The 26,959-nt window shown below is 42.8% G+C and overlaps 1 protein-coding gene across 13 annotated transcripts in view; it reads left to right on the plus strand.

The window, feature by feature from the left end:
• The window catches only part of TCF4 (transcription factor 4), a 701,501-nt gene that overhangs the window by 657,136 nt on the left and 17,406 nt on the right, over positions 1-26,959 (plus strand). For all 13 annotated transcript variants that reach the window (XM_089690079.1, XM_089690075.1, XM_089690078.1 and 10 more), the window contains 2 exons: positions 20,887-21,016; positions 23,016-23,166. In XM_089690079.1, the coding sequence (XP_089546205.1) occupies positions 20,887-21,016; positions 23,016-23,166 (281 nt within the window). The remainder of the gene's footprint in view (positions 1-20,886; positions 21,017-23,015; positions 23,167-26,959) is intronic.

The following is a 26,959-nucleotide window of genomic DNA, read 5'->3' on the forward strand; positions in this document are numbered from 1 at the left end:
TCAGCTAAGTATTGTATGCAGAAACTCCACTAAAATAAAAACGGACTTTAAATTGCCTCTTTTCCTCTGCAGCCTTTTGTGGTTTTGTAATAGATTTATTTTTTTTCGACTTTATTTTTAAGCCTTATGTCTCAATATTTGGGAAAGCTGCTTAGAGAGATTTTTTTTTTCTTTTCCTCTAAAGTGTTGAACTTTTTTTTTCCAGATTTAATGCCACTTTTAATGTCATTTTTTATTAAATCCTTTCTTATTGCTTTTGATCTTATTTATAGCAAAGCCACTTGACATATGGAAACCATTATTGTATAGGATGGAGATGAAAGGATTCATTGCACAGGGAATAATTTAGACCAACAATACCCGCGTACCGTCTGAAAAACCGGCCTGTTTATCCCCCTTAGAACACAGAGGTTTCCTATTTATTAGAGAATTACGCAAACATTCTTTCATTGCAACGTAGGAATAAAATCGCACTTATTGTAACAGTAGAGAGGGCACAGATTTATTCAGAGTGATAAAAGGTTAATTTTGTAAAGTGGATAAAGCACATACCATGTTAAGCACTGCCATAACCGCCAAGTGTCTCTGCTTCTGCAGAGCAGTAACCGCCATTTTGCAAATTGTATTGCACGCATGTTTTGTGAAATGGCCCTCCAGCTGTGGAGTTTTCCCACAGGAAATGGAAATCATGGCGAGCACACATTTTTAACAGAACATGGATCTAATCCTGAGCATGCTCCAGATATTTTTTGTGGCATTTGGTAGCTTCCAATCACCTTCCAACAACAGCTTTCCCCCACTTATTGTTTCAGTTATATAGTGTCATGATTGAAGCAATCATATCATCGATATTGCAGTGGAAATTATTATTATTATACAGTATTTATAAAGCGCCAATAGTTCGCTCAGCGCTGTACATTACAAAGGGGGACAGAACATGTGACAGAACAATACCAATACAATGCGATACACGAGGGGATCGAGGGCCCTGCTATTTGGAGCTTACAATCTAGGAGGGAGGGGATGGTGGCACAGGAGGAGATAGCTGTGGGGGATGGAGTGGTAGGAAGAGTGGAGGAGGTCGGTCAAGTTAGCAGGGGGTGGGGTAGGCTTCCCTGAAGAGATGGGTTTTCAGGGTGCGCCTAAAGGAGAGGAGAGCAGGTGATAATCTGATGGGTTGGGGCAGGGAGTTCCAGAGGATGGGTGACACCCTGGAGAAGTCCTGGAGGCGGGCATGGGAGGAGGAGACCAGGGAACTAGAGAGAAGGAGGTCTTGTGAGGAGCGGAGTGTGCGTGCTTATCTAATGAAATGAAAAGGTATGTCCAACTGCAGATGGCAGATTTGCTGCAGACAGTCTTTTTTTCCATGTCATCTGTTTTTAATCAAAGACTGAAAAAATGGACAAAATTGGTAAAATGTATATATAACCAATTTATTTTTAGTTTTGTATATAATAGACAAGGATTACAAACCCTGTGATATGTATATTTCTAAAAGGTAGAGGTGGAGGGCCACTGGACACGGGTTTTCACAGGCTATCAAAATGTGGGCAAAATCATTACATGATGTACAGACAAGAAAAAGTAAGAAAAAATGATGAGCGCAAACACTAACACCAAGTACCCAAAAAAGTCCATGAAGTCCAATAAATTATAGTATAATATAAGTGGATTAAAGTAAGAAGGTCTGTAGGGCACTTTGGACAGGCTTCCTATAGTGCTGAAGCAGGACTGCGCCTCTAAGTGCAGCAGAACCACTTTAATAATTCACAAATGTAGAAAACACTCACATGGGGAAGAGGTAAAAACAAGCATGTATGCGATAAGTATCCAGTATGAGGAACGGCTGTATGCAAGTGTCTGACATCCCTTGACAAAGGAGTGCGCTTTCGCCAATAGAGGCCAGAGCATGCTCCGAAACGCGTCGCAATGAATGCTGGTCCCTGACGTCATCACGCCAGCTCCTACATCGCGCCTCAGCATGCATGCCAGACGCCATCTTAGGGAGAACGTACATGCCGGCCGTCTTCCTCCTGTCACCACGCTTGTTCTGGGCGCAGACGCGGATGTTAGACACTTGCATACAGCCGTTCCTCATACTGGATACTTATCGCATACATGCTTGTTTTTACCTCTTCCACATGTGAGTGTTTTCTACATTTGTGAGTTATTAAAGTGGCACTTTTTTCCTTTTAAAGTCATTACATGAGCCCGATGGCCTGTATTTGGCAGCTCACCACAAAGACCTGCAATTCCCCAGGAGAGGAAATTCACCTGACTTGAGAAATCCAAGCAAATTGGCCCTAAGAGAGTGCCAAATGAAAATCACATATCAGCCTAAAGCCTTTATTGTTCAACTGGATACAACAAGCAGAGCCTACATCATTGCATGGGCCATTGAAGCCAGTGGGTGACGTCACCGCTCCAGGTTTTGTCGTTGTTGGAGAACTCTCGCCTCTCCCCTGCAGCCGTAGCTGGTGTTGACCCCACAAACCCCCCTCATCAGTTCATTCATTGTGTTACTTTTAACTCTGATGAAGGGGGATTTTGTGGTCCCCACTTGTAGGGAGAGAAGAGAGTGCTGCGACCACAGCTAGCAGTGACGTCACCCATAGGCTTCAATGGCCCATCTATTGTCGGCACTCTCTCCTCTCCCCTGAAGCCACGATGCCTGACACCAGAGGAGCCAGATCACATGACCAGACCAAAGCAGTCTGAAAATAGATATGTATTTCAATTATTCTTACACAGGTTAGTGTAGGGGGGAGGGCACAATGTTACCGCTAGTTAGGTGTAAGATGGAATTCCACTTTAAGGGAAAAAAAGCATGACACCCACTCAAAGTTTTTTTTTTTTTTTTTATATACGAAGAAGAGTTAAACTGTTGGTTCACCTTTATAATTACATTTGCGGTGTAGTCAGGGGGCTCAATATTTTAAGGCATGAGATTTTGTCTTTTCTAAGCTACTCTGATAACACATTTGTGTTGCGGTACTACATGGTAACACACTATGCATGTGTCAGTGCCATTTATTTTTAATGACACTCCAATGCATTAAGGCAACACTCCAATCATTCCATGGTGCACTACTGTGTGTTGCGTTCCCCCCAAAAAAAATCAGATGTGGTTTGGGCCAGAATGGAGTGTGGTGTGTTGACAGGCAGATCAAAAGATCGTACACCTTTATGGCTGCACACTTTAGCACGTTACGCAAGGCATGTTAACTTGCATAGCACCACATAGTGCAGATAATGCACCGCAATTCCCTAGACATAGATAACAATTAATTCATTTATTTCAGGTACTTATATAGCACCGTCAATTGACACAGCACTTTACATATATATTGTACATTCACATCAGTCCCTAATCCTCAAGGGGTGTACAATCTAAGGTCCCTAACTCACATTCATACATACACATATTAGGGCCAGTTTAGACAGGAGCCAATTCACCTACCAGCATGTCTTTGGAGAGTGGGAGGAAACCGGAGTACTCGGAGGAAACCCACGCAGGCACAGGGAGAACATGCAAACTCCAGGCAGGTGGTGCCGTGATCGGAATTTGAACCAGCGACTCTAGTACTGCCAGGCGGAAGTGCTAACCATTTAGCCACTATGCTGCCCATTAATGGATTTAAAGGTTAGTTCACCTTTATGAAAAAAAAAATAGAGTATAGTCAAGTAGGCCAGTAGTATATAAATGGTGCAGCTGTTGTGTTGCTTGTCCATATTCCTCAAATGTGTAGTGTGCTCTCCGTCGTCTACAAATCCATGCATGCGCAGTGCATTCTCCCAACCCATCCCAACGGCTGCTGTCACAGAGAGGGAAAGCGCCCTTCATATGTGCAGATTTTGGAAAGAGCAACATACCAGTTCCACGCTTGTTCTTGTGATGATAGGAGTGCCCCTCCAAGCTCTTACGTAGGGTGGTACCAATCATGCACAATGCCACTTTATTTTGGGACGCGTTGCAGAAGCCACCATAGTTGCCCTACAGATATGTAATCTAGCAGCACTAGGGTCGTCGGTTCAAATCCCAACTCCGGTACTACCTGCACGGAGTTTGCGTGTTCCCCCTGTGCTTACGTGGGTTTCCTCCCACACTCCAAAAACATGCTGGTAGGTTAATTAGCTCCTGTCTAAATTGGCCCCACTAAGTGTACAGTATGTATGCATGTGAGATAGGGACTTAACGTTGTGTAAACTGACGGCATCATATACCGTATTTTTCGCCGTATAAGACGCACCTGACCATAAGACGCACCTAGGTTTTAGAGGCAGAAAACAGGAAAAAAAAATTCTGAACTAATGGACTGCAGACACAGTACAGGAGATGACCAGAGACTGCGGACAGCACAGGGATGACCAGAGACTGCGGACAGCACAGGGATGACCAGAGACTGCGGACAGCACAGGGATGACCAGAGACTGCGGACAGCACAGGGATGACCAGAGACTGCGGACAGCACAGGGATGACCAGAGACTGCGGACAGCACAGATGACTGCTGACCTTTGGGGAGGTGGGGAGCGGGTACCTGAATTTGACAGGTACCCGCTCTTACTTCCGCAGAGTTTTTGTTTGATCTTACCTGTTCCTCGATCCAGCCGCGCGCTGTCTTCCCGGCTTCTGTAATGGCGCTCGGCATGACAGCCGGGTGCCCAGTGCGCATGAGCGAGAAGCACTTGCGCTTTGTGATTGGTCCGGCGGCTTCTGGGATCTGTCATGTGTCCCAGGTACCGCCTTACCATTCACAAAAAGCACCGCTTCTTGCGCATGCGCACTTGGCACCCGGCTGTCAAGCCCAGTGCCCACACTACAGAAGCCGGGAAGACAGCACGCCGCTGGATAGAGGAACAGGTAAGGTCCCGTTGTAGAGCTGAGCGGCCGGCCCGGTATTCTGACACGGCCGCGGTGGAAATACCAGACCGGCCGCTCCATATTCGTTCCATAAGACGCACTGACATTTCCCCCCCAGTTTTGGGGAAGAAAAACTGCGTCTTATACGGCGAAAAATACGGTAAGTACTTCTAATAAATAAATAGGTAAAAGAAGCTCCATTTCCCTATACTGTACCATGATTTGTAAACTCCTGAGCCCCTTGACTACACTACAATTTTTATTGCGAAGGTGAACCAACCGTTGAATTCATCACCATCCATCAAAAAAGAGACTTTGGGCGAGTGTTCTGAACAAAAAAGTGACTAAAAAAGCATCTGGTCAGTGTGGCACTTTAAATTGTTAGAAGATTGTCTTGACACAAAGAAACAGAACAAACAATCAACTTTGTCATACAATAAAGTTAGGTGTGGGGTAGGAGTAGAAATTCTGCAAGTCATCACTCGTCACCCTCCTCCACGCCGTTACCGTAAAGACCTTGACTATTATTTTACCTCCTCGGTCTAGATATCGCCGACATTGGCTGCAAAGAAAAGTTATTTGCTTTTAATTAAAAATTCCTCCTTGATTTTTATCTCGCCAGGTGTTCGGACCTCTAATCTCTGCCTATTAGAAATAATTGTTTTCCCAACGCTGAAACTTATTAGCGCTACCCTCTACAACTTTTCCTGCCGCCGTACATCTCTGCGCATATATCTGCATACTGTATTAATTTTAAGTAGATTACATTGTAACATATACCTCAATTAGTCCTTTAATTAATAACGCAGCTTAAGTTTAACATTTTGAACAGTTCACTTTTTTTTTATTCTTTTAGGTTTTTTTTTATATATCTTTGGTATATTTTGTGTAGATTTTAAAAAGCCCCAGAAAAGCATCCAGATGGGGGATTAGGATAGAGCAGGCTGGCAGCTGGGAGTGAAGCAAATAATCTTAAAAATCAGTGTGATATAAATCCGAACAACAGGAAAAATACTAATTAATCTTTTTTTTTTTTTCCTTCCATGTAAGATGCCTTATACTTGAGCGCGCAACAATGTACATAAAGCTTGTTACAAGGACTACTTAGGGGCTGTGTGGCTGAAGGCTGTGCTCCCTTTTCTGTTGCTTTATGTTAAGCTGGCTACACAGTTTGGATTGAAAGGAGAGATTGTAACATGAGTGACCAGCTTTACATTCTGCATAGATCTAATTAAATAAGCCCAGGTATTTTCAAATTTAAAATCTACAAAACATCTTCTGAAATTCCAGTATTTCTCTATAAAACCTCATAGATGGTATGGTCTCATTTTAAAAGGCCAGCTTTCATGTGTTGTGGTTCCATAGCTTTTAAATGGTTCCCCTATATGCCACTGTAACACACCTGTGTTGCACCACAGCGTAGCTCAACATTATTATTATTATACAGTGTTTATATAGTGCTAAAAGGTTTGCTCAGCGCTGTACATTATAGTGGGGGACAGAACATGAAACAATACAGTAACAAGACAGAACATGAGGGGTTCGAGGGCCCTGCTCTTTCAAGCTTACAATCTAGGAGGGAGGGGATAGTGGTACAGGAGGAAGTGGCTGTGGGGGATGGAGTGGTAGGAGGAGTGTAGAGTGTAGATCGGCTGGTAGGTAAGGGTGGGGTAGGCTTCCCTGAAGAGGTGGGTTTTCAGGGTGCGCCTAAAGGTGAGGAGGGAAGGTGACAGTCTGATGGATTGGGGTAGTGAGTTCCAGAGGATGGGGGAAGTCCTGGAGAAGTCCTGCAGTCGGGCGTGGGAGGTGGAGACCAGGGAGCTAGAAAGTAGGAGGTCTTGTGAGGAGCGAAGATTACGGGTAGGGTGGTATTTGGGTATCAGGTCGGTGAGGTAGTTTGGGACAGCGTTATGAATGGCTTTGTATGTCTGTGTTTGAATTTAATGCGTTGGGCAATCGGAAGCCAGTGGAGGGATTGACAGAGGGGGGTGGCAGAAGAGGAGCGGTTGGTAAGGTGGATGAGTTCAGGATAGACTGAAGCAGGGATAGACTGTGATGAGGTAAGCCGGTGAGGAGGGAGTTGCAGTAGTCGAGTCGTGAGATAATAAGGGAGTGTACGAGTTGTTTAGTAGTGTCTGAGGTTAGGAACATACATGTGTTGTATTGTCCTGCAAAATACTGCATGCCCTAAAGTTTCTTGCATTGACGTGTGTTAATGCCTATTCATTTTGAATGGGCTTTCTAACACACTGCCCTGTAACATGCTTCAACGCACAAAACCGTGTTCTCTAATAACTCTTCAAATTAAATTTTTCTCTTTTGGTAAGTTCCTGTGGTTAGCAAGAATCTTTTATTAATTCACACTTATTTTCAGTACTGAAACTCCTCTTGCTTGGCTTGAAAAAAAAATGCTGCTTCCAAGCTTCCTAATGTGAACCTAAAGCCTAGAGGAAAGCACACACAGATCCATAGCTCCGCTCAAGACTGACCTTTCCAGAGCATGGACAACCTGGGTGCCGGCCATCACAGTCCATCTTCACTCTTCATTGAAAATAGGAATAAATCGGCCACACTCCAATGAGCTCCTCTTGCAGTATTTCTAATAATCAGTGCATTGGCTTGGCTGAGTTGAGTTGGCTTGCGCACAAGGATAGGAGGAGGGAAGGAGGAGACAGGGCCATGCCGGCCATGGGACATGTTGAGATGGCTGCCTCAGACGGAGATATAAAAGAAACCAAAATTAGTTCTGCTAAAAACAGTGTTCGTAGCTTCAACATCATAACTTTAAAAACTCCTAAAAATGAAAAATACTAAAAATAAAAATAAAAAGTCCCATATAATCAATGTAGTCCTTCTTTGTGTTCTTCCAAAATATGTGACAGTCACCATACAAATGGATATTCAATTAGATACACTCCGTGTCTCCACTATAACATTTGTGCACCTCCACCACCACACCCAATGTGCTCTCACTTTTTAACTTACATATAATGTTTGGTCAAACAGCACTTGTGTCCCTTTAATTTGATGTAATATAATCTCATGGGTTATGGTCCTTTCTTAGGGGTAGACCCCATCCTCCATGCAAATCCTCCTCCTTCTTCTTCTTTCTTCTTCTTTTTCTTCTTCTACTTCTTCTTCCTCTTCTTCCTCTTCTTCTTCTTCTTCTTTTTCTTCTTATTCTTCTTCTTCTTATTCTTCTTCTTCTTCTTCCTCCTTCACCACTCAGCATAGAAAGCAAATGGGCAAACAATAGTGCTTTATCCTTAAAAACACTTTATTCACAGATATAAACCATAGAGAAAGCCACCCACATATTCCTGGTGCTCAGCCGCACCAAATGTAGCCAGTAAAAATCAATCAGTAAATACTGTGTACATCTATTGGCGTTCTTATGTTACCAGTCCGCCAAACCCCCATGAGTGTTGTGATGTCACCAAGCCCCTCCCATACACATTGGTTGGACGTCACTCTGTTGGGGGTAGCATTGAGGCTCAAATGTCCATAACAGACACTCTGTCCTCCATGCATGTTCAGTCCCTAGACAACACTGTGTTGGTGGTTGTTATGATGCAGGCCCGGCTACCTGCAAAAATGGCCCCCTAAGGTGCCATCCATCCCTGGCGTGACCCTGGCACTAGAGACATTGGAAAGTCTCTTATCATGTGGGTGAAATAAGGAAGCAGAGTCTGTGGATATAATGAACAAATATGATGGCACCCAGGGGCGGACTGACAACTCATGGAGCCCCCAAGCAATAGGGGATCATGGGGCCCCTGTGTCCTTGCCCAAACTCAAAAAAGCCTATGAAAAAGGTACCAGGGGCATCTCGCCCCCTACTGACCCCGGGCCCTCAGCAGTGCCCGAGTTTCCAAATGGTCAGTCCACCCCTGATGGCACCTATATTGCAAACTATTTGCCGTTAAAGCTATGATAAAATGTTTTGCATTAAGTTGATCTCTCGCTCTCTCTCAGGTTCACAGTGGGGAAGATTTACTAAAACTGGAACATGCAAAATCTGGTGCAGCTCTACATAGAAACCAATCAGCTTCCAGGTTTTATTGTCAAAGCCTAACTGAACAAGCTGAAGTTAGAAGCTGATTGACTACCATGCACAGCGACACCAGACTCGGAGTGCACCAGTTTCAGTAAATCTCCCCCACTGGGTTATACTAGAGAGGAAAATGTGGTCTAAATACAACAGAGAGAAAAGCTCTGGTTTATTTAAAGAGAGGCTTGACCTGTCATTTTCTTTCTCTTTTTAACTCCTTTGCTGGTTTCCAGATCAAATACTGTATCTCCTGCCAGTTGTTAGCCCTGCAAGGTGCCTGCATTTGTAGCTCATAAAACACAGCCGTTTGATGCTGGGTGCCACCATCTTCTGCAGTCACAGAGGTGTCTGCCAAATGATATTACACTGGGATCTTGTGCATGCGTGGCGTGATCCCAGCCAAAGGAACATTTACAGGGGAGAGACAGAACATATGAATTGCTGTTTGCGGCATTCTGTACACACTTTTATAACAGAAACAAAGAAAACGTGTTTTTTTTTCAAACTTTTTGGTCTTTTTTTGTTAATTTAGCAAAGAATAAAAATCCCAGCAGTGATTAAATACCATCAAAAGAAAGCTCTAGTTGTGTGAACAAAATGATGAAATTGTAGTTTGGGTACAGTGTTGCATGACTGCGCAATTGTCATTCAATGTGTGAGAGCGCTGAAACCTGAAAATTCGTCTGGACAGGAAGGGGGTAAAAGTGCCCGGTATGGACGCGGTTAATTGCTCAGCTGATAAAGTCAAAGGTGGTGACAGGGGGTCTTAAAAAAAAAAGAGATTGAACACAGTTCCAACTAAAAATAAAGACGTTTGCAGGCAAAGTGGGGCCAGTGAGGAAATGTAAGGAAAAAATAGACAAAAATAAGGAAAGCCATTATATTAGCAGAAAACTTTAACACAGAAGCCACTGCAGTTTCCAGGGACTCACGATGATGTCATTTCCTTCGGTTTTGACTTGCTGAGAATATTTACATTAAAACATTTACTGGAACATATTTAAAGGGTGGATTCTGGCAGGAATGTTGACCTGCAGGATTCAGAAGGGGGCAGTTGATGAAAGACAGTAAACATCATTTTTAAAGCAAAGCTGTCACCTACACACAGCAGCAGGAGAATACTACGGGGATTGTTTAAAGGGCCACGACCATCGGTGCTGTTCCATTTAGGAATTGGGAAACTATTTTAATGAAATGAATGTTAATGCTTTTAAGAGCCTGATAGGATTCGTATGGTGGTAGAATGAAGAACCATATTTTTAAATATGCTGTGGATTTCCTGTCCAGTAGAATGTAATTCTAAGGTCAACTTATTGGCAGAACAATAGGTTGCAGTGCAACATTATAGGCCTCATGTACACATGAACTCCACTAGACGTTAAAGTGTTACTAAATCCAGGATCCTGCATTCACTATATCTGGTCTCCCCGGACCCTGCATTCACTATATCTGGTCTCCCCAGACCCTGCATTCACTATATCTGGTCCCCCCGGACCCTGCATTCACTATATCTGGTCTCCCCAGACCCTGCATTCACTATATCTGGTCTCCCCGGACCCTGCATTCACTATATCTGGTCTCCCCGGACCCTGCATTCACTATATATGGTCTCCCCGGACCCTGCATTCAATATATCTGGTCTCCCCGGACCCTGCATTCACTATATCTGGTCTCCCCGGACCCTGCATTCACTATATCTGGTCTCCCCGGACCCTGCATTCACTATATATGGTCTCCCCGGACCCTGCATTCAATATATCTGGTCTCCCCGGACCCTGCATTCACTATATCTGGTCTCCCCGGACCCTGCATTCACTATATCTGGTCTCCCAGGACCCTGCATTCACTATATCTGGTCTCCCCAGACCCTGCATTCACTATATCTGGTCTCCCAGGACCCTGCATTCACTATATCTGGTCTCCCCGGACCCTGCATTCACTATATCTGGTCTCCCAGGACCCTGCATTCACTATATCTGGTCTCCCCGGACCCTGCATTCACTATATCTGTTCTTCCCGGACCCTGCATTCACTATATCTGGTCTCCCTGGACCCTGCATTCACTATATCTGGTCTCCCTAGACCCTGCATTCACTATATCTGGTCTCCCCGGACCCTGCATTCACTATATCTGGTCTCCCTAGACCCTGCATTCACTATATCTGGTCTCCCCGGACCCTGCATTCACTATATCTGGTCTCCCCGGTCCCTGCATTCACTATATCTGGTCTCCCCGGTCCCTGCATTCACTATATCTGGTCTCCCTGGACCCTGCATTCACTATATCTGGTCTCCCCAGACCCTGCATTCACTATATCTGGTCTCCCAGGACCCTGCATTCACTATATCTGGTCTTCCCGGACCCTGCATTCACTATATCTGGTCTCCCAGGACCCTGCATTCACTATATCTGGTCTCCCCGGACCCTGCATTCACTATATCTGGTCTCCCCAGACCCTGCATTCACTATATCTGGTCTCCCCGGACCCTGCATTCACTATATCTGGTCTCCCCAGACCCTGCATTCACTATATCTGGTCTCCCTGGACCCTGCATTCACTATATCTGGTCTCCCCTGTCCCTGCATTCACTATATCTGGTCTCCCTGGACCCTGCATTCACTATATCTGTTCTCCCCGCACCCTGCATTCACTATATCTGGTCTCCCCGGACCCTGCATTCACTACATCTGGTCTCCCCGGACGCTGCATTCACTATATCTGCTCTCCCCGGACCGTGCATTCACTATATCTGTTCTCCCCGGACCCTGCATTCACTATATCTGGTCTCCCCGGACCCTGCATTCACTATATCTGGTCTCCCCAGACCCTGCATTCACTATATCTGGTCTCCCTGGACCCTGCATTCACTATATCTGGTCTCCCCGGTCCCTGCATTCACTATATCTGGTCTCCCCGGACCCTGCATTCACTATATCTGTTCTCCCCGCACCCTGCATTCACTATATCTGGTCTCCCCGGACCCTGCATTCACTATATCTGGTCTCCCCGGACCCTGCATTCACTATATCTGATCTCCCAAGACCCTGCATTCACTATATCTGGTCTCTCTGGACCCTGCATTCACTATATCTGGTCTCCCCGGACACTGCATTCACTATATCTGGTCTCCCCAGACCCTGCATTCACTATATCTGGTCTCCTTGGACCCTGCGTTCACTATATCTGGTCTCCCTGGACCCTGCATTCACTATATCTGGTCTCCCAGAGTACACACAACACGGAAATGCAATTATTTTAGTAAATATAAACTGCTAAATACCTTTTCCCATCAGCAGTTAGAGTCTGTAACTTCTATCTTGTCTTGTGACTTCTATCAGTGTACAGCAGAGCACTGGTTAAAGCTTGTAGGAGGAGTTTTCTTTCTGCTCTAGGAGGATGCAGAACCCCTGACCTCTGCCTGGGCAGTGCTGATTGGCCCTGTGCTGATCACAGGCACTCTCCCAAGAAAAAAAAAATCTCTAGCAATACACACCAAACTGAGCGTGTGCAGAATGACTACAGGTTCAGTCTGTCTTATCAGGAGATAAGACGTGGGCATTTGAACAAGAGGAGGAGCAGAAAAGACAGGATCAAATGGCCTTTTTACACAATGCAGAGGATTAACTCCTTAGGTTCCACAGTGAGTATAACAAGCATGCTTTACTGCATATACGGACTGATTTTACTGTTCTGGGTTTAGCAACACTTTAAGCTCTACTGGCAGCAGAAAAGTGATAAACGTGGCAAAAAATGCATGTGAATGCGGTACCACGTTTAGCGCCTGGACGTTTATTCATTTGATTGGCCAGAGAATTTTCCATTGACATGAATAAATGCCCAAGCCCTAAACACAGGTAGCTTTTAGACACGTTTACACATATTTTTGCCGCATTTAGTGGTTTTTGGTCAGAGCGTTCCTCTCTTCTTCTGCATTCAGGAAAGGAATGTTTAACTGCCCCTAAACTCTGGTAAAAGCCTAAATGTACATGGACACACAGGCTATTATTGAGCTGAGTTCAGGGGCTTTGGCAAAAAAAAATAGCAAAAGCTCCTAAACTCACTTTTAGGAGCAGCAGTGTACACGAGGCCTAATTAATCTGAAATATCCCAGACCTGTGTATGGCTGCATTTCCATGTTGTTAGGATTTTATTAGTAGCTCTGTCACATATAATTTGTATTTCTGCCAGCATTCATTGGGGGACACAGCACTCATTCACTCATTTGTTCACTAAAGGCAAATAGGCCATCACTTTGAAAGGGAATTTCTCTCAGCTTAGGGAATGTGGTAAAAATGCACCCAAGGAATACCCAATCGTAAGCAAGGACAATACAATTTAAAAAAAGGGAAAACCATGTGGCTGAGCCACAGATTTGCTGCCCTCAACCATTCCCCCACTGCAAAGGCAGTGATTGGGGCAGCAAAAAATTGGCCCCACCATTGCACTCAGCAGGCAGTCCCTCCCCCTGACCGATTCTATTAATTAGGGGTGCATGGCTGAAGGGGTTAAAGCAGGTTGTGTGGATGCAATACACCTCCTCACCACCTGTCATATGCTCTCTGAAGAGCTACCTGAAGGTGGATGGTCCTTCAAATCCCCCCTCCTACCATAAATCTCCCTAAATCCCTCCTCCTAGCACAACCCCCTCCAAACTACCCTTCCCAGCACAAATCCTTCCTCTCCACCCAAATCCCTCCTCATAGCAAAACTCCTCCCAATCCCCCCTCTTAGCACAATCCCCCCAACACAAATCCCCCCCATCCCCTCTCCTAGCACAAATTCCCCCCTCAAATCCCCCTCCTAGCACAACCCACCCCAACCCTCCATCCTAGAACAACCCCCCAGTCCCCTCTCCTAGCACAAAAGACCCCTGATCCGACCCTCTTAATACAAATTACACTCCAATTCACCCTCCTACCATTAATTCCCCCCACCCCTCTCCTAAAACAAATCCCCTCAATCCCCCCTCCCAGTACCTATCCTCTTTCTTCAGTCCCCCCCACCTAGGACAAATTCTCCCAAATCCCTGATTCAGCTAAAACCTCTCCCAGCATAAAATCTTCCCACCTTACCCAAATCCCCCCCCCCCTTTAGCACAAATCCACCCCCCCCCCTCCAAAACCTCCCTTCTACTCCTAGCACATATCCCCCTATTTCTTCTCCTAGCACAATCCCCCCCCCCCACGCGTCATTCCCAGTACATGTCTCACCACAAGTAGCCCCCATCCCCCCTCCTGCACAAACCACTCATCTCAGTACAAATGATTGTTGGCCCTCCCCAGTTCACCTGGCCTGTAAGCTCCACCCCAGCACCCTCCTAGATCTGTCCATGGTGGAGAGTAGGGAAACCAGCAGCCGTGACTGCATCCTAGGCAGAAGTGCACACTTGGCGGCTGCCTAGTTCACCTACTGGTAGCACTGGCCCTGCATACGGGGGGACATATCCTTTTTTCATTTCTATTTTTCTATTCCTATTTTTAGACCTACCAGTCCTGTAAAGCAATGAAGATACAGTATGTCTCATTTAAAGTGGATATAAAAAGTCTACACACCCCTGTTACAATGTCAGGTTTCTGTGATGTAAAAAAATGAGACAAAGATAAATAATTTCAGAACTTTTTCCAACTTTAATGTAACCTATAAACTGTACAACTCAGTTGAACAACAAACTGAAATCTTTTAGGTGGAGGGAAGTAAAAATAAAAAACTAAACTAATATGGTTGCATAAGTGTGCACACCTTTACACTAATCATTTGTTGAAGCACCTTTTGATGTGATTCCAGCACTCAGTCTTTTTGGGGATGAGTCTATCAGCACGGCACATCCTGACTTGGCAATATTTTCCCGCTCTTCCTTGCAAAAACACTCCAAATCTGTCAGATTGCAAGGACATCTCCTGTGCACAGCCCTCTTCACATCACCCCACAGATTTTTGATCGGATTCAGGTCTGGGCTCTGGCTGGGCCATTCCAAAACTTTCATCTTCTTCTGGTGACGCCATTCCTTTGTTGATTTGGATGTATGCTTTGGGTCGCTGTCATGCTGAAAGACGAAGTTCTTCTTCATGTTCAGCTTTCTAGCAGAAGCCTGAAGGTTTTGTGCCAATATTGACTGGTATTTGGAACTGTTCATAAATCCCTCTACCTTGACTAAGGCCCCAGTTCCAGCTGAAGAAAAACAACCCCAAAGCATGATGCTGCCACCACCATGCTTCACAGTGGGTATGGTGTTCTTTTGGTGATGTGCACTGTTTTGTTTGCGCCAAACATATCTTTTGAGATTATGGCCAAAAGGTTCAACCTTGGTTTCATCAGACCATAATACATTTTCCCACATGCTTTTGGGAGACTTCAGATGTGTTTTTGCAAAATTTAGCCGGGCTTGGATGTTTTTCTTTGAAAAGGCTTTGGTCTTGCCACTCTACCCCATAGCCCAGACATATGAAGAATACGGGAGATTGTTGTCACATAGACCACACAGCCAGTACTTTACAGATATTCCTGCAGCTCATTTAATGTTACTGTAGGCCTCTTGGCAGCCTCCCAGACCAGTTTTCTTCTCATCTTTTCATCAATTTTGGAGGGACGTCCAGTTCTTGGTAATGTCACTGTTGCGCCATATTTTCTCCACTTGATGATGACCATCTTCACTGTGTTCCATGGTATATCTAATGCCTTGGAAATTATTTGTACCCTTCTCCTGACTGATACCTTTTAACAATGAGATCGCTCTGATACTTTAGAAGCTCTCTCCAGACCATGGCTTTTGCTGTAGGATGCGACTAAGAAAATGTCAGGAAAGACCTACTACAACAGCTGAATTCATTTGGGGTTAATCAGAGGCACTTTAAATAATGGTAGGTGTGTACTGACTCCTATTTAACATGATTTTGAATGTGATTACTTAATTCTGAACACAGCTACATCCCCAGTTATAAGAGGGTGTGCACACTTATGCAACCACATTATTTTAGTTTTTTTATTTTTACTTCCCCATCAACCCCCAAAAGAATTTAGTTGTACAGTTTATAGGTCACGTTAAAGTTGGAAAAAGTTGGAAATGATTTCTTTTTGTCTCATTTTTATACAACACAAAAACCCGACATTTTAACAGGGGTGTGTAGACTTGTTATATCCAGTGTATATGATTGATCAAATGGCCTTACTGAGTAAAGAGTTCCCCACTGCAGTAGCACATAGTAGTTGATATGAGAAGTATCCTTATTTTGGTCTTCTGCACAGTGAGTTGGTTCACCTTGGAGCATTTGCAATTAACAATTAACTGTTTATTGACTAAGGCCAACGTCCGATGTGCCATGGACTTCTTGTGTGAAAAAGGTGCTATGGGTATGTTTTTGGATCATGCTGGTCATAGATAGCAATAGGAAAGTTCTAATGTAGGTGATACCTTTCATTGGTTAACTGAATATATATTTTGGGGCAACAAGCCCCTGAAAACACTAATAATGCTATCCCCTCTCCAATGGACAACACAGTAGGGTTGATTTACTAAAACTGGAGGGTGCAAAATCTGGTGCAGCTGTGCATAGAAACCAATCAGCTTATAACTTCAGCTTGTTCAGTTAAGCTTTGACAATAATTCCCCGATCGCACTGCGTGGGACTTGGCATGTGATTTGCCACATTGCACCCTATTGTCCACAATTACACCGGTCATATCGTTGTGGTTCTGACTTGGTCGGAGCCAGGGGCGGACTGACCATTTGGATACTCAGGCTCTGCCCAAGGGCCCGGGGTTGGTAGGGGGCCCCATGAGATGCCCCTGGTACCTTTTTCATAGGCTTTTTTGAGTTTGGGCAAGGACACAAGGGCCCCATGATCCCCTATTGCCCGGGGGCCCCATGAGTTGTCAGTCCACCCCTGGTCGGAGCCACACCGATTTCTAAAGTAGTACATGCACTACTTTTGAAATCTTGATTGGTTTCTTTGCACAGCTGCACCAGATTTTGCACTCTCCAGTTTTAGTAAATCAGCCCCAATGTTTGCTCCACACCACAGCCTACATCTTTTGGTACAATTTGCATAGACATCCGTGTCATATTTCTTGAAAACCGCACCTCAAATCGCCATGTCCTCCGACTTCACTGTAAGTCACAAGATTTCAAACTTGGGCTTGATGTGACCGAAGTGTAAAACCTGGAAGCTGATTGGTTTCTTTGCATAGCTGCACCAGATTTTGCATTCTCCAGTTTTAGTAAATCAACCCCAATGTTTGCTCCACACCACAGCCTACAGCTTACATTTCCATTAATAAAATGCATGCATGCAATATACTGAACTGTTCCTTCAAAAATAATCCACCGTTTAATGATCCTGTATTTAATAGTTTCTTATTGGGTTTTTATGCCTTCTTATAACATCCTCCGTGAACACTTGAACTTCTCCTTTTCCCTCTAACTTCCATTTGTTTGGAACAAGCAATACACATTAGTTATGGTCATGTGCACTGCTCTATGTACACCACACATCCCATAGTCCATACTTCATCTTGAGATGAGCACGCGAGGGTGGCTACGTTTCTACATATAGTGGAACCTTAGAGAATGGTTGTAACATAGCCACCCTCTAACAGGAAGTCAAATCACGGCTGCAAAGTAGAGGAATTTGGAGATTTGAAGGAGGATGAGAACAATAGAAGTGACTTTTTTGAGTTAAGAATACATACTTAAGTAGAATTTATGTATTATTAAACCAGAGTTTAGCGTCACTTTAAAGCAAACCTTTTTCTTTTCTATTTATGAAAAATGTGAAACTTTTTTCTCTACCTCAAATGCCACATAGGACAGTAAGTGCCACAAACAGCGGATTAGACAGCATTATGGTAAAGATGGCAGTCCTGAGGATTTCATCCCTTGAAACGCAAGTCGAATGCCAAACTGGAAATTCCTGCAGGATTTCTGAAAGCAATGGGGGAATTGAGAAGCCCACAATTAAGCATATGGGCATTAGGATAATTGTCAGATCTGTTGGCGGACATGATAGAAGACAGATTGGTACGAATCAGTGCGCTCCACTGCAGCACCCAGGGAGACAATTTGACGTTTTACCTGCCTGACTTACTCTTCCATATTTGTCACTAAATGTGCAACACCGCGTCTCGCAGAGTGTTAAGTGCTGTTTGTGTTTCTGTGGATGTGAAAATCAGGTGGCGCAAGTGCTCCCTCTAGTGCATTTTTAGGAAACCCTGCAAAGATGTGGCGTTTTTGTGTTTCATTTTTTAATTATTTGGATATAAAATTAAAAAAAAATTAATTTCTGTTTCCAACTGGCAAATGTAGCAACCTCCAGGTTTCACAATTGCCTGTCCAGGATTATTTTTTATAGCTCTCCCTCCATATACCTCCTTTTGAAATAGTGGGGTGCATAACTCTTAAATGTAGTAATACAACAAGTATATCCATGTGCTGGTTCTGTGCTAAAAAGTCAGGCGATCAGATCTGTATGCATATGTTAAGAATCTTCAGTCCATAAAAATATCTCAGGTTTTGGACCTTTGTCTTACAATGCTGCTCTAAGATAATGAGTAAAGCGATCCTTAGAGGAGTGGTACCCAGAAATGAGATCGCAACCCCACCACCAATGGAGACAACTTTTAATATTTATGAGCATCCATATAACCATCCATCCATAAAAACATCCCATATTTAATGCTGCACCAAGATAGTAGGAAATAGTTTGCATTTGGGGTGTAAAGAGGACCTTAGGGAGAAATGCGAGCACAACCCCGCTACCACTGGAGACAACTTTTAATATTTGTACACTCTATATGTGAACATCCACAGAACCATAAATCAATAAAAACACCCCAGGTTTAATGTTGCACTAAGATTGTACGACAGTTTGTGCATTGAGGTGTAAAGAGGTCCATAGGAAAGTGCACCTTAAAGTGGCATTGCAACCCCACCACTGCTGGAGACAACTTTTAAAATTTGAGAGCTCTATAGGTGAGCATCCATAGAACCATTCATCCATAAAAACATTCCAGGTTTAATGTTGCACCAAAAAACTAAGACATTGTCTGCACTGGGAGTGTAGACAGGTTCTTAGGGAAGTGTACCCTGAAATGGGATCACAACCCCACCACCGCTGGAGACAACTTTTAATATTTGTGAGCTTCCACAGAACCATCCATCCATAAAAACATTCCAGGTTTAATGTTGCACCAAAAATCTATGACATTGTCTGCAATGGGGGTGTAGACAGGTTCTTAGGGAAGTGTACCCTGAAATAGGATCACAACCCCACTACTGCTGGAGACAACTTTTAATATTTGAGAGCTCTATAGGTGAGCATCCATAGAACCATTCATCCATAAAAACATTCCAGGTTTAATGTTGCACCAAAAACTATGACATTGTCTGCACTGGGGGTGTAGACAGGTTCTTAGGGAAGTGTACCCTGATATGGGATCACAACCCCACCACCGCTGGAGACAACTTTTAATATTTTTGAGCTTCCACAGAACCATCCATCCAGGTTTAATGTTGCACCAAGATAGTAAGATATTTTCTGCATAGGAGTGTAAAGAGGTCCTTAGGGAAGTGTACGCTGAAATGGGATCATGGTTCCACCACCACTGGAAACCAACTTTTATATTTGTGAGCTCTGTATGTGAGCATCCATAGAACAATCTATACATAAAACATCCCAGGTTTAATGTTGCACCAAGATAATAGGGCATTGTCTGCATTGGAAAGTAAAGAGGTCCCTAGAAAAGTGTACCCTGAAATGGGAACCACTGGAACCACCGCCACTGGAGACAGTTTTTAACATTTGTGATTATCCATAGAAACATACATCTATAAAAACATTTCAGATTTAATGTTGCACCAAGATATTAGGACAATGTCTGCATTTGAGTGTAAGGAGGGCCTTAGAAAGGAATGCGAACACAACCCCACCCCGATTGGAGACATTTTTTAACATTTGTGAGCATCGATAGAACCATCCATCCATAAAAGCATCAAAGGTTTAAAGTTGCACCAAGATAGTAAGACGATGTTTGCATTGAGGCATAATGAGGTCATTAGGAAAGTGTATCTTGAAGTGGTATCACATCCCCACCACAGCTGGAGAAAACTTTTAATATTTGTGAACTCTGTAGGTGTGCATCCATAGAACCATCCATCCATAAAAACATCCCAGGTTTAATGTTGCACTAAGATAGTATGATAATGTCTTCATTGTGGCATAAAGAGGTCCCTAGGGAGGTGTACCTTAAAATGGAATCATGTCCCCACCACCGATGGAAACCACCTTTATTATTTGTGAACTTTGTGTGTGAGCATCCATAGAACCATCCATCCATCAAAACATCCCAGGTTTAATGTTGCACTAAGATAGTATGATAATGTCTTCATTGTAGCATAAAGAGGTCCCTAGGGAGGTGTACCTTAAAAGGGAATCACATCTCCACCACCGATGGAAACCACCTTTATTATTTGTGAACTTTGTGTGTGAACCATCCATCCATAAAAACATCCCAGGTTTATTTTTGCACTAAGATAGTAAGACATTTTCTGCATTGGAGTGTAAAGAGGTCCTTAGAGAAGTGTACCCTGCAATCTGAACACAACCTTAGATGGATTGAGTGCTTGTATTTTTGTATCATTCAGGGTCTGATGCAATAATACAAGCCAACGTTAGGGTTGTAAACCTATGCATGTGGCTCACGTGACTTGAAACCAGAATGTTGAGTCATGTGACCCTCAGCAGCTATGCATTGTGGGTGCGGATTTTGGTTAGTTACAGTCATAGAAGACGTTCCCGATTTCAGCTTGGTTCAACCAATTTCAGCATTGTTGTATAAGCCTGAATTTGTTTAGAGGGAAATACAGAATAACACATGAAGAGAGGTCAACAGGATAGAAAGACTGGCACAGGAATGTTGAACGTTGTGAGAATACCTATGTTATGGAACCCGTTAATCAATATGGGTTTTATTTTTTTAGGTGGGTTCACATAGAGAGGACAGTCTACGAGGAAGTCACTCGCTTGTGCCAAACCAGGTGTCTGTTCCACAATTGCCTGTCCAGTCAGCTACGTCACCGGACTTAAACCCAAATCAAGACCCATACCGTGGTAAGAACCCAAATAACAACCAAGAAAAACTGTTCCAGAAATACCGAGAAATGTTCACACGTCACTGGCTCAGCTCATATTCTCACTAAAATGATGTGCAAAGATACCATCTATGTATATTTCAAATACAGATTGAATCTCTGATCAGAATTATTGGGATCTTGAGGCTCTCCGGATAATGATTGTGCCTATTTTTAACTGCTGTGCTAAAAATATCTAGAACATTTAAATATTGACTTGTGTCCTCCCCCACACCTGAGCTTACATGCTTTTATAGCATTGTTTAAAAAGGTTGCGTGGGCAAAGATGTAAAAATATCCTATAGATATGGCCAAGGTTTAAAGCGGTATTAAACCGAATACCAAAAATGAAATTTATTGTAGCTTACCAATCATTCGATGTGGTGGCTGAATTTGTTTTCTTTTTTTGGGGCTTTTTTCCACTTTATTTTTACCTGGTGATCTAGCCAGGAACACACTACCTGTACTAGAGTGGAATTAATGTCTGCTGAGATAAGGTATCAGACTCTTGGGCTGGCCATGCACAGATTGAACTTTGTCTGCTTTTTTGATGAAAATCAAAGGAGTCGGGCAGAAAATTGTCAGCCAAACAGAGGCTGCATCCAGTGGTTGGGTATTCTGGCAGGCAGAGTACAATGGCCAGCAGGGGAGATTCGTACTTCCATGGTGTTTGCTGTGGGTTGAGGAATTGTTCAGTGTAAGACCAGCTTAAGATCTACATTGTGAGTTGAAGCAAAAAAGTACGACGACTGTCTGCCTAAAACATAACTGAAAAGACTGTACATTCCCCTTAACCACTTCAGGACTCAGTGGAGGAGATTTACTAAAACTGGAGCACTCAGAATCTGATGCAGCTGTGCATGGTATCAACTTCTAACTTCAGCTCATTCAATTAAGCGTTGACAATAAAACCTGGAAGCTGATTGCTTTCTTTGTAGCGTTGCACCAGATTTTGCACTATCCAGCTTTTGTAAATCTCCCCCTTTCTGTCCAGGTCAGTTTTCAGTGATGTGATAGTTTGAGTGACAATTACTCAATTATGCAATAGGGTACGCATATGAAACTATATATATATATATATATATATATATATATATATATATATATATAAAATTATTTTTATATTTTTTTACATAAAAAAAAATTTCAGGACAATACAAACATCACCAAAATGACCCTTTTTTGGAAAGTGGACACGCCATGGCAATCTAATTTTTTGCCACAAACTTTTTTTGAATGAACAAACTGGCCATGAGGGTTTTAAAGTTGCCCACTAAAGCCAAGTCAAACTATTAGTTGAGGAAAGTTTCATACTTACATTTGTGATGGTGAACCATAGTGGTCACAAGGCACAGAGCTGCTCCAGTTGACTATGTGCCTTTAGCCAATGCTCTGCGCTGTCTAGAGCAGGGGTCTCCAAACTTTTAAAACAAAGAGCCAGTATACTCTCCAACAGACTTTAGGAGGGCCGGATTAGGGCCAGTGAGGACAGAAAATGTCCTGGGCCCCAGCATCAGTGAGAATAAACATGGCCTCAGGGTTGTTGGTCAGTAGGAGGAGGAGTAGTGCCCCACCATTGGTATTAGTGGGAAGAATAGTACACCATCATTGGTTTCATGGGAAGACGTACTGCCCCATTGTTGGTCTAAGCTCCTCTCAGTCTCAGGAGGAATAGTGCCCTAAGGGTCGGATAAAGGGCAGCAAAGGGCCACATCCGGCCTCGGGCCGCAGTTTGGAGACCCCTGGTCTAGATGTATAAATGCGTGAACAAAAAAAGACACGCGGGTATGCTTACCCACCCTAACAAGTGTGAAAATAAAACTTGACCAGTTGCAGTGAGCAATGAGGACACATTTCTTTCTTTCAATTGTATGAATCAGACAATTTTTAGAATTATATTCTGTAAGCTCCGAGCAGACTCTGTCTACAGTGTAAATTGAATCTTGGGCTTTATTATTAATTTCTGTGTTCACATACAGGCCTCTCAGCTGGTCTGTCGGGACAGAACGTGTCTCCGGGTAGCTCCGAGATCAAATCAGATGACGAAGGAGATGAAAATCTTCAAGATTCCAAATCAGGAGACGACAAGAAATTAGACGACGACAAGAAGGATATCAAATCAATAACGAGGTCAAGATCTAGGTACCAGTACAAGAAAGTGTCGCTTCATTTATTTCCTTGACTGGATTTCGATGAAGTGAACAGACAAGATTATGGAGATACCCCGCACCATTCCTTATGGCTTATGTTAACCAGTGGCCAGGAGGAAACCCATGGGCCTCTCTACCTATTTAAAAATGTTTTCTGAAATAATCACATCATGGAATAGTCCTGAGTGACATCCAGGTCGTGTGTTGTCCTCTCCACCCCCATTATAACAAAACAGAATCTTCAGTACGTCTTTGCTCATATAAAGGAACAGTAAACCTGTTATAAGTAGCAATAGTGCATTTGTAAATACTATAACTATTGAGGTAAAGAGTATGTTGGTTTTCAGCCCTGATTTAAAAGAAAAAAATATATATATATATAGAGAGAGAGAGAGAGAGAGAAATAAAAATATACATAGAGAGAGAGAGAAGAAAATAGGAGAGAGAGAGAGAGGGAAGATATATATCTATATCTATATATATATATATATATATATATATATATATAGAAAGAGAGAGAAATAAAAATATACATAGAGAGAGAGAGAAGAAAATAGGAAAGAGAGAGAGGGAAGATATATATATATATATATATATATATTTTTTTTTTTCAATTGTTCAAGGGGAGAACCTATTACACTGTGGTCACAGACCATTATGGAATTGTAAAGAAAGAGCATAGCATACACTGTTTCCTTTCAGAGTGTCTCTCTGTAACTGTAACTCTGTGTTCTCCTTCAGTTAAGCGGATGAATAGTTTCTTCTACTCATACAGTTCTGTATGTAAATTTGAGCTTTAGTTATTGAGCTCTGTAAACATCTGTTGCTATTTTAGCAAAGCAGCAAGAGATAGCCGGATAAACGTGTGAAAAGAATCCCATAGCTCCTTCTTCTGGCCGATATTGTAATATTCTTTTTAAATATGAAATGAGATTGATTTACTAAATGTTAGTGCAAAATCTGATGCAGCTTTGCATGGTAACCAATCAGTTTCTAACTTAAGCTTGTTCAGGTAAACTTTTACCAAAAAAACAAAAAAAAAAAAAAACAAGACCTGGAAGCTGATTGGTTTCTATGCAGAGCTGCACCATATTTTGCACTCTCCAGTTTTAGTAAATCAACCCCATGTATTTGCCTGACTAAAAAAATAAAAAAAAAACCTTTTAATTTTTAGTCCAATAAATATAGTGTGTGTGTATATATATATATATATATACACATATACACACACACATTCCCTTTATAATATTCTTAGGCAACTAGTGTACCCATTTGAAACTTAGGCAGCAGTTAACTTGCCTTCATCCGCATAGTATTCTGCAGTAGCCTATTGCAACCAGTCAGATTTCACTTGGAAGTAAATAATTTGAACCTGTGAAAGATTGACCTTGTACTAAATAACTAGGATGTCAGTTAAGGCAGAACTCCAGTTCCATTTTTTATTTTCCCATGCAGGGGGGCTGTGCCTTCACTGCATGGGTTAACTGCTCATTTTGTCCAGGGGGCTCAGGGAAAAGCTATACTTACCCCGTCTCTGATCCTCCGGAAAACAGTGGTGGACTGTTCCTGCTGTCCTCATGTCTGGAGCGTGATGACGTTAGGAACAGCCCATTCAGAAGACCGTTAGCATGCGAGGGGGAAGGAACAGTGAGGGCTGGTCTTGCGCTCGGAGGATCTACAGATTAGGTAAGTATATCTCAGCTTTACGTTCCCCTAGACAAAAACGAGTATTTAACCCATGCAGTGCAGTGGGAAAATAGTATTTTTGCCTGGATTTCTTCTTCAAAGTATATGTGAAAGCTCACCTTGCAAAACAACCCATCCAGTTTAAAATAGAAATGAAAAAAACACAAAACGTTTGTGTATATACCTTTTTTATCCTTTCTTTTAAAAAAATAATCAGGTGTTCTCTTCTCTCAGCTGCATAAGGGGCTTTAAGAGGTGGGAGTAGACAGGGTGGGGTTTATTTACTAAAGCTGGTTCACTAAGAATCTTGTGCACTTCTGCATAGAAACCAATCAGCTTCCAGGTTTTATTGCCAATGCTTGATTGAGCAAGCTGAGGTTAGAAGCTGATTGGCTACCATGCACAGCTGCACCAGATTCTGAGTGAACCATTTTTAGTAAATAAACCCCGGTGTGTCAGCAAGAGGCAGAAAAACACTAGTACATTGAATGGCTGTGCAGAGGGGCGTGTCAGCACAAGTCTGACCATTGGATTACAGACAGGCTCTGCTCTCAGCACAGCCAGAAAACTGACCACACTCGGATGAATGAGCTTCTATGCATGGCGTGGTCAGTTTAAAATAGGAAAGCAGAAGGACAAAGTTACATGTAATCATATAATACAAAATAATGTTTTACCCTATGTTGCTTATACATTCTTCATTTCTTCATTTACTACTATTAATAATAGTAATAATAATGAAGCTTTACCTAAAGCTAATGTCTCCACTGAAACAATTCCCTTCCATTGTAACCTTAAAATGTTGGATTTGCCATCACTTTCTGTCTTGGGGTCGTAAGGGTCACCTAGGCCGAAAGAGAGAGAAAATCACCCCAGTGGCAACACAGACAGTAATAAAAAAACTAAGAAAATAGTTTTTTCCTTGCATACTAAACATACTAAACCAGATTACTGTTCCTTTAGAGAGTTTTTTTCCAGTACTCCAAATTCAACATTTCTGAATTTCAAGAAATATTTTTTCATAAAGGTTTACAGATTTAAGCGCATTGACCCTTGCGGGGTATTTCTCCATAATCACGGTGAGTGTAGGAAGTGAAATGATTCTTTTTCAGGATAGTACATTATCTCAAAGCTGAATGTTTTATTGTCTTGTAATGTTTGTTGACTTGTTTTGCTGTATAAGGCCTCATGAACACTGGAGTAAAAATTGCCTCTGCTGGGGGCATCTGGTATTTTCTTTGACCATGAATGCAGCTCCATGTTATTTAATGCGGCTATGTACATGAAGACAGTTATGTTCGTATTTGTGCGCAGGATTCATGGGCATAAAAATGCCCCAAACCTGCGATTGGAGCACAGGTTTTCAGCGGCTGTTATGCGTGTAAACGCGTCTAAATGTGTGTACGTTTCCAATGGCCTAAATATATTAATATTCTTGCCAGTAGAATGCATTGACGCTGAATTCAATACACGCATATATACGCAACAGGAGGGATTTTTTTCTGTCAATTTCTGGCAGAAAACAATGCAGCATATTTGCAGCATTATCGTGTGCACGAGAGTGTCGAACTAACTCCTAAATAAGCTCAGAATTTTGTTCTTGCCAGTAAATGATTTATAATGTATTTTGTTATTCTAAAGTTTACTTGGAGGAAAGGTTTGATGTGATTTTTACAGTTGTAATGCTTTCTGCACCATATTTCCATGATTGTAGCTAATATGCAAATTGAAAGATTCTCCCTCTGCTTTCCAGGCATTGCAATCAATATCCCTGCTGAATGGCTGGTAAATCACAGTCACTGTGCTCAGCCTGCATAGCTACAGAGCAAATATATAGCTGCCCCCATACATAACCTTTGAGAACATAGTAGTAGTCTTAGGGCAAGCTTCAGGCATGTCTCCTTCAGACAACACCCCCAAAATGAAAAAGTTATCATGGGCAATGCTAGGCCTGTAGGTGAATGCCCCACACCCTGCTCCTTTAAGTCTAGGTTCACACCTATGCAGGTTGCATTTTGAGGTGTGTCTGCATTGCGTTTTGCGTTTGTGCACTTGTGGTTTTGCCACGTTTTTGATGCGTTTTGCTG

Source organism: Staurois parvus, unplaced genomic scaffold (genome assembly GCF_062004578.1).
Source record: "Staurois parvus isolate SC_StPar_1 unplaced genomic scaffold, SC_StPar_1.0 ptg000513l, whole genome shotgun sequence".
Classification (NCBI taxonomy): Eukaryota; Metazoa; Chordata; class Amphibia; order Anura; family Ranidae; genus Staurois; species Staurois parvus.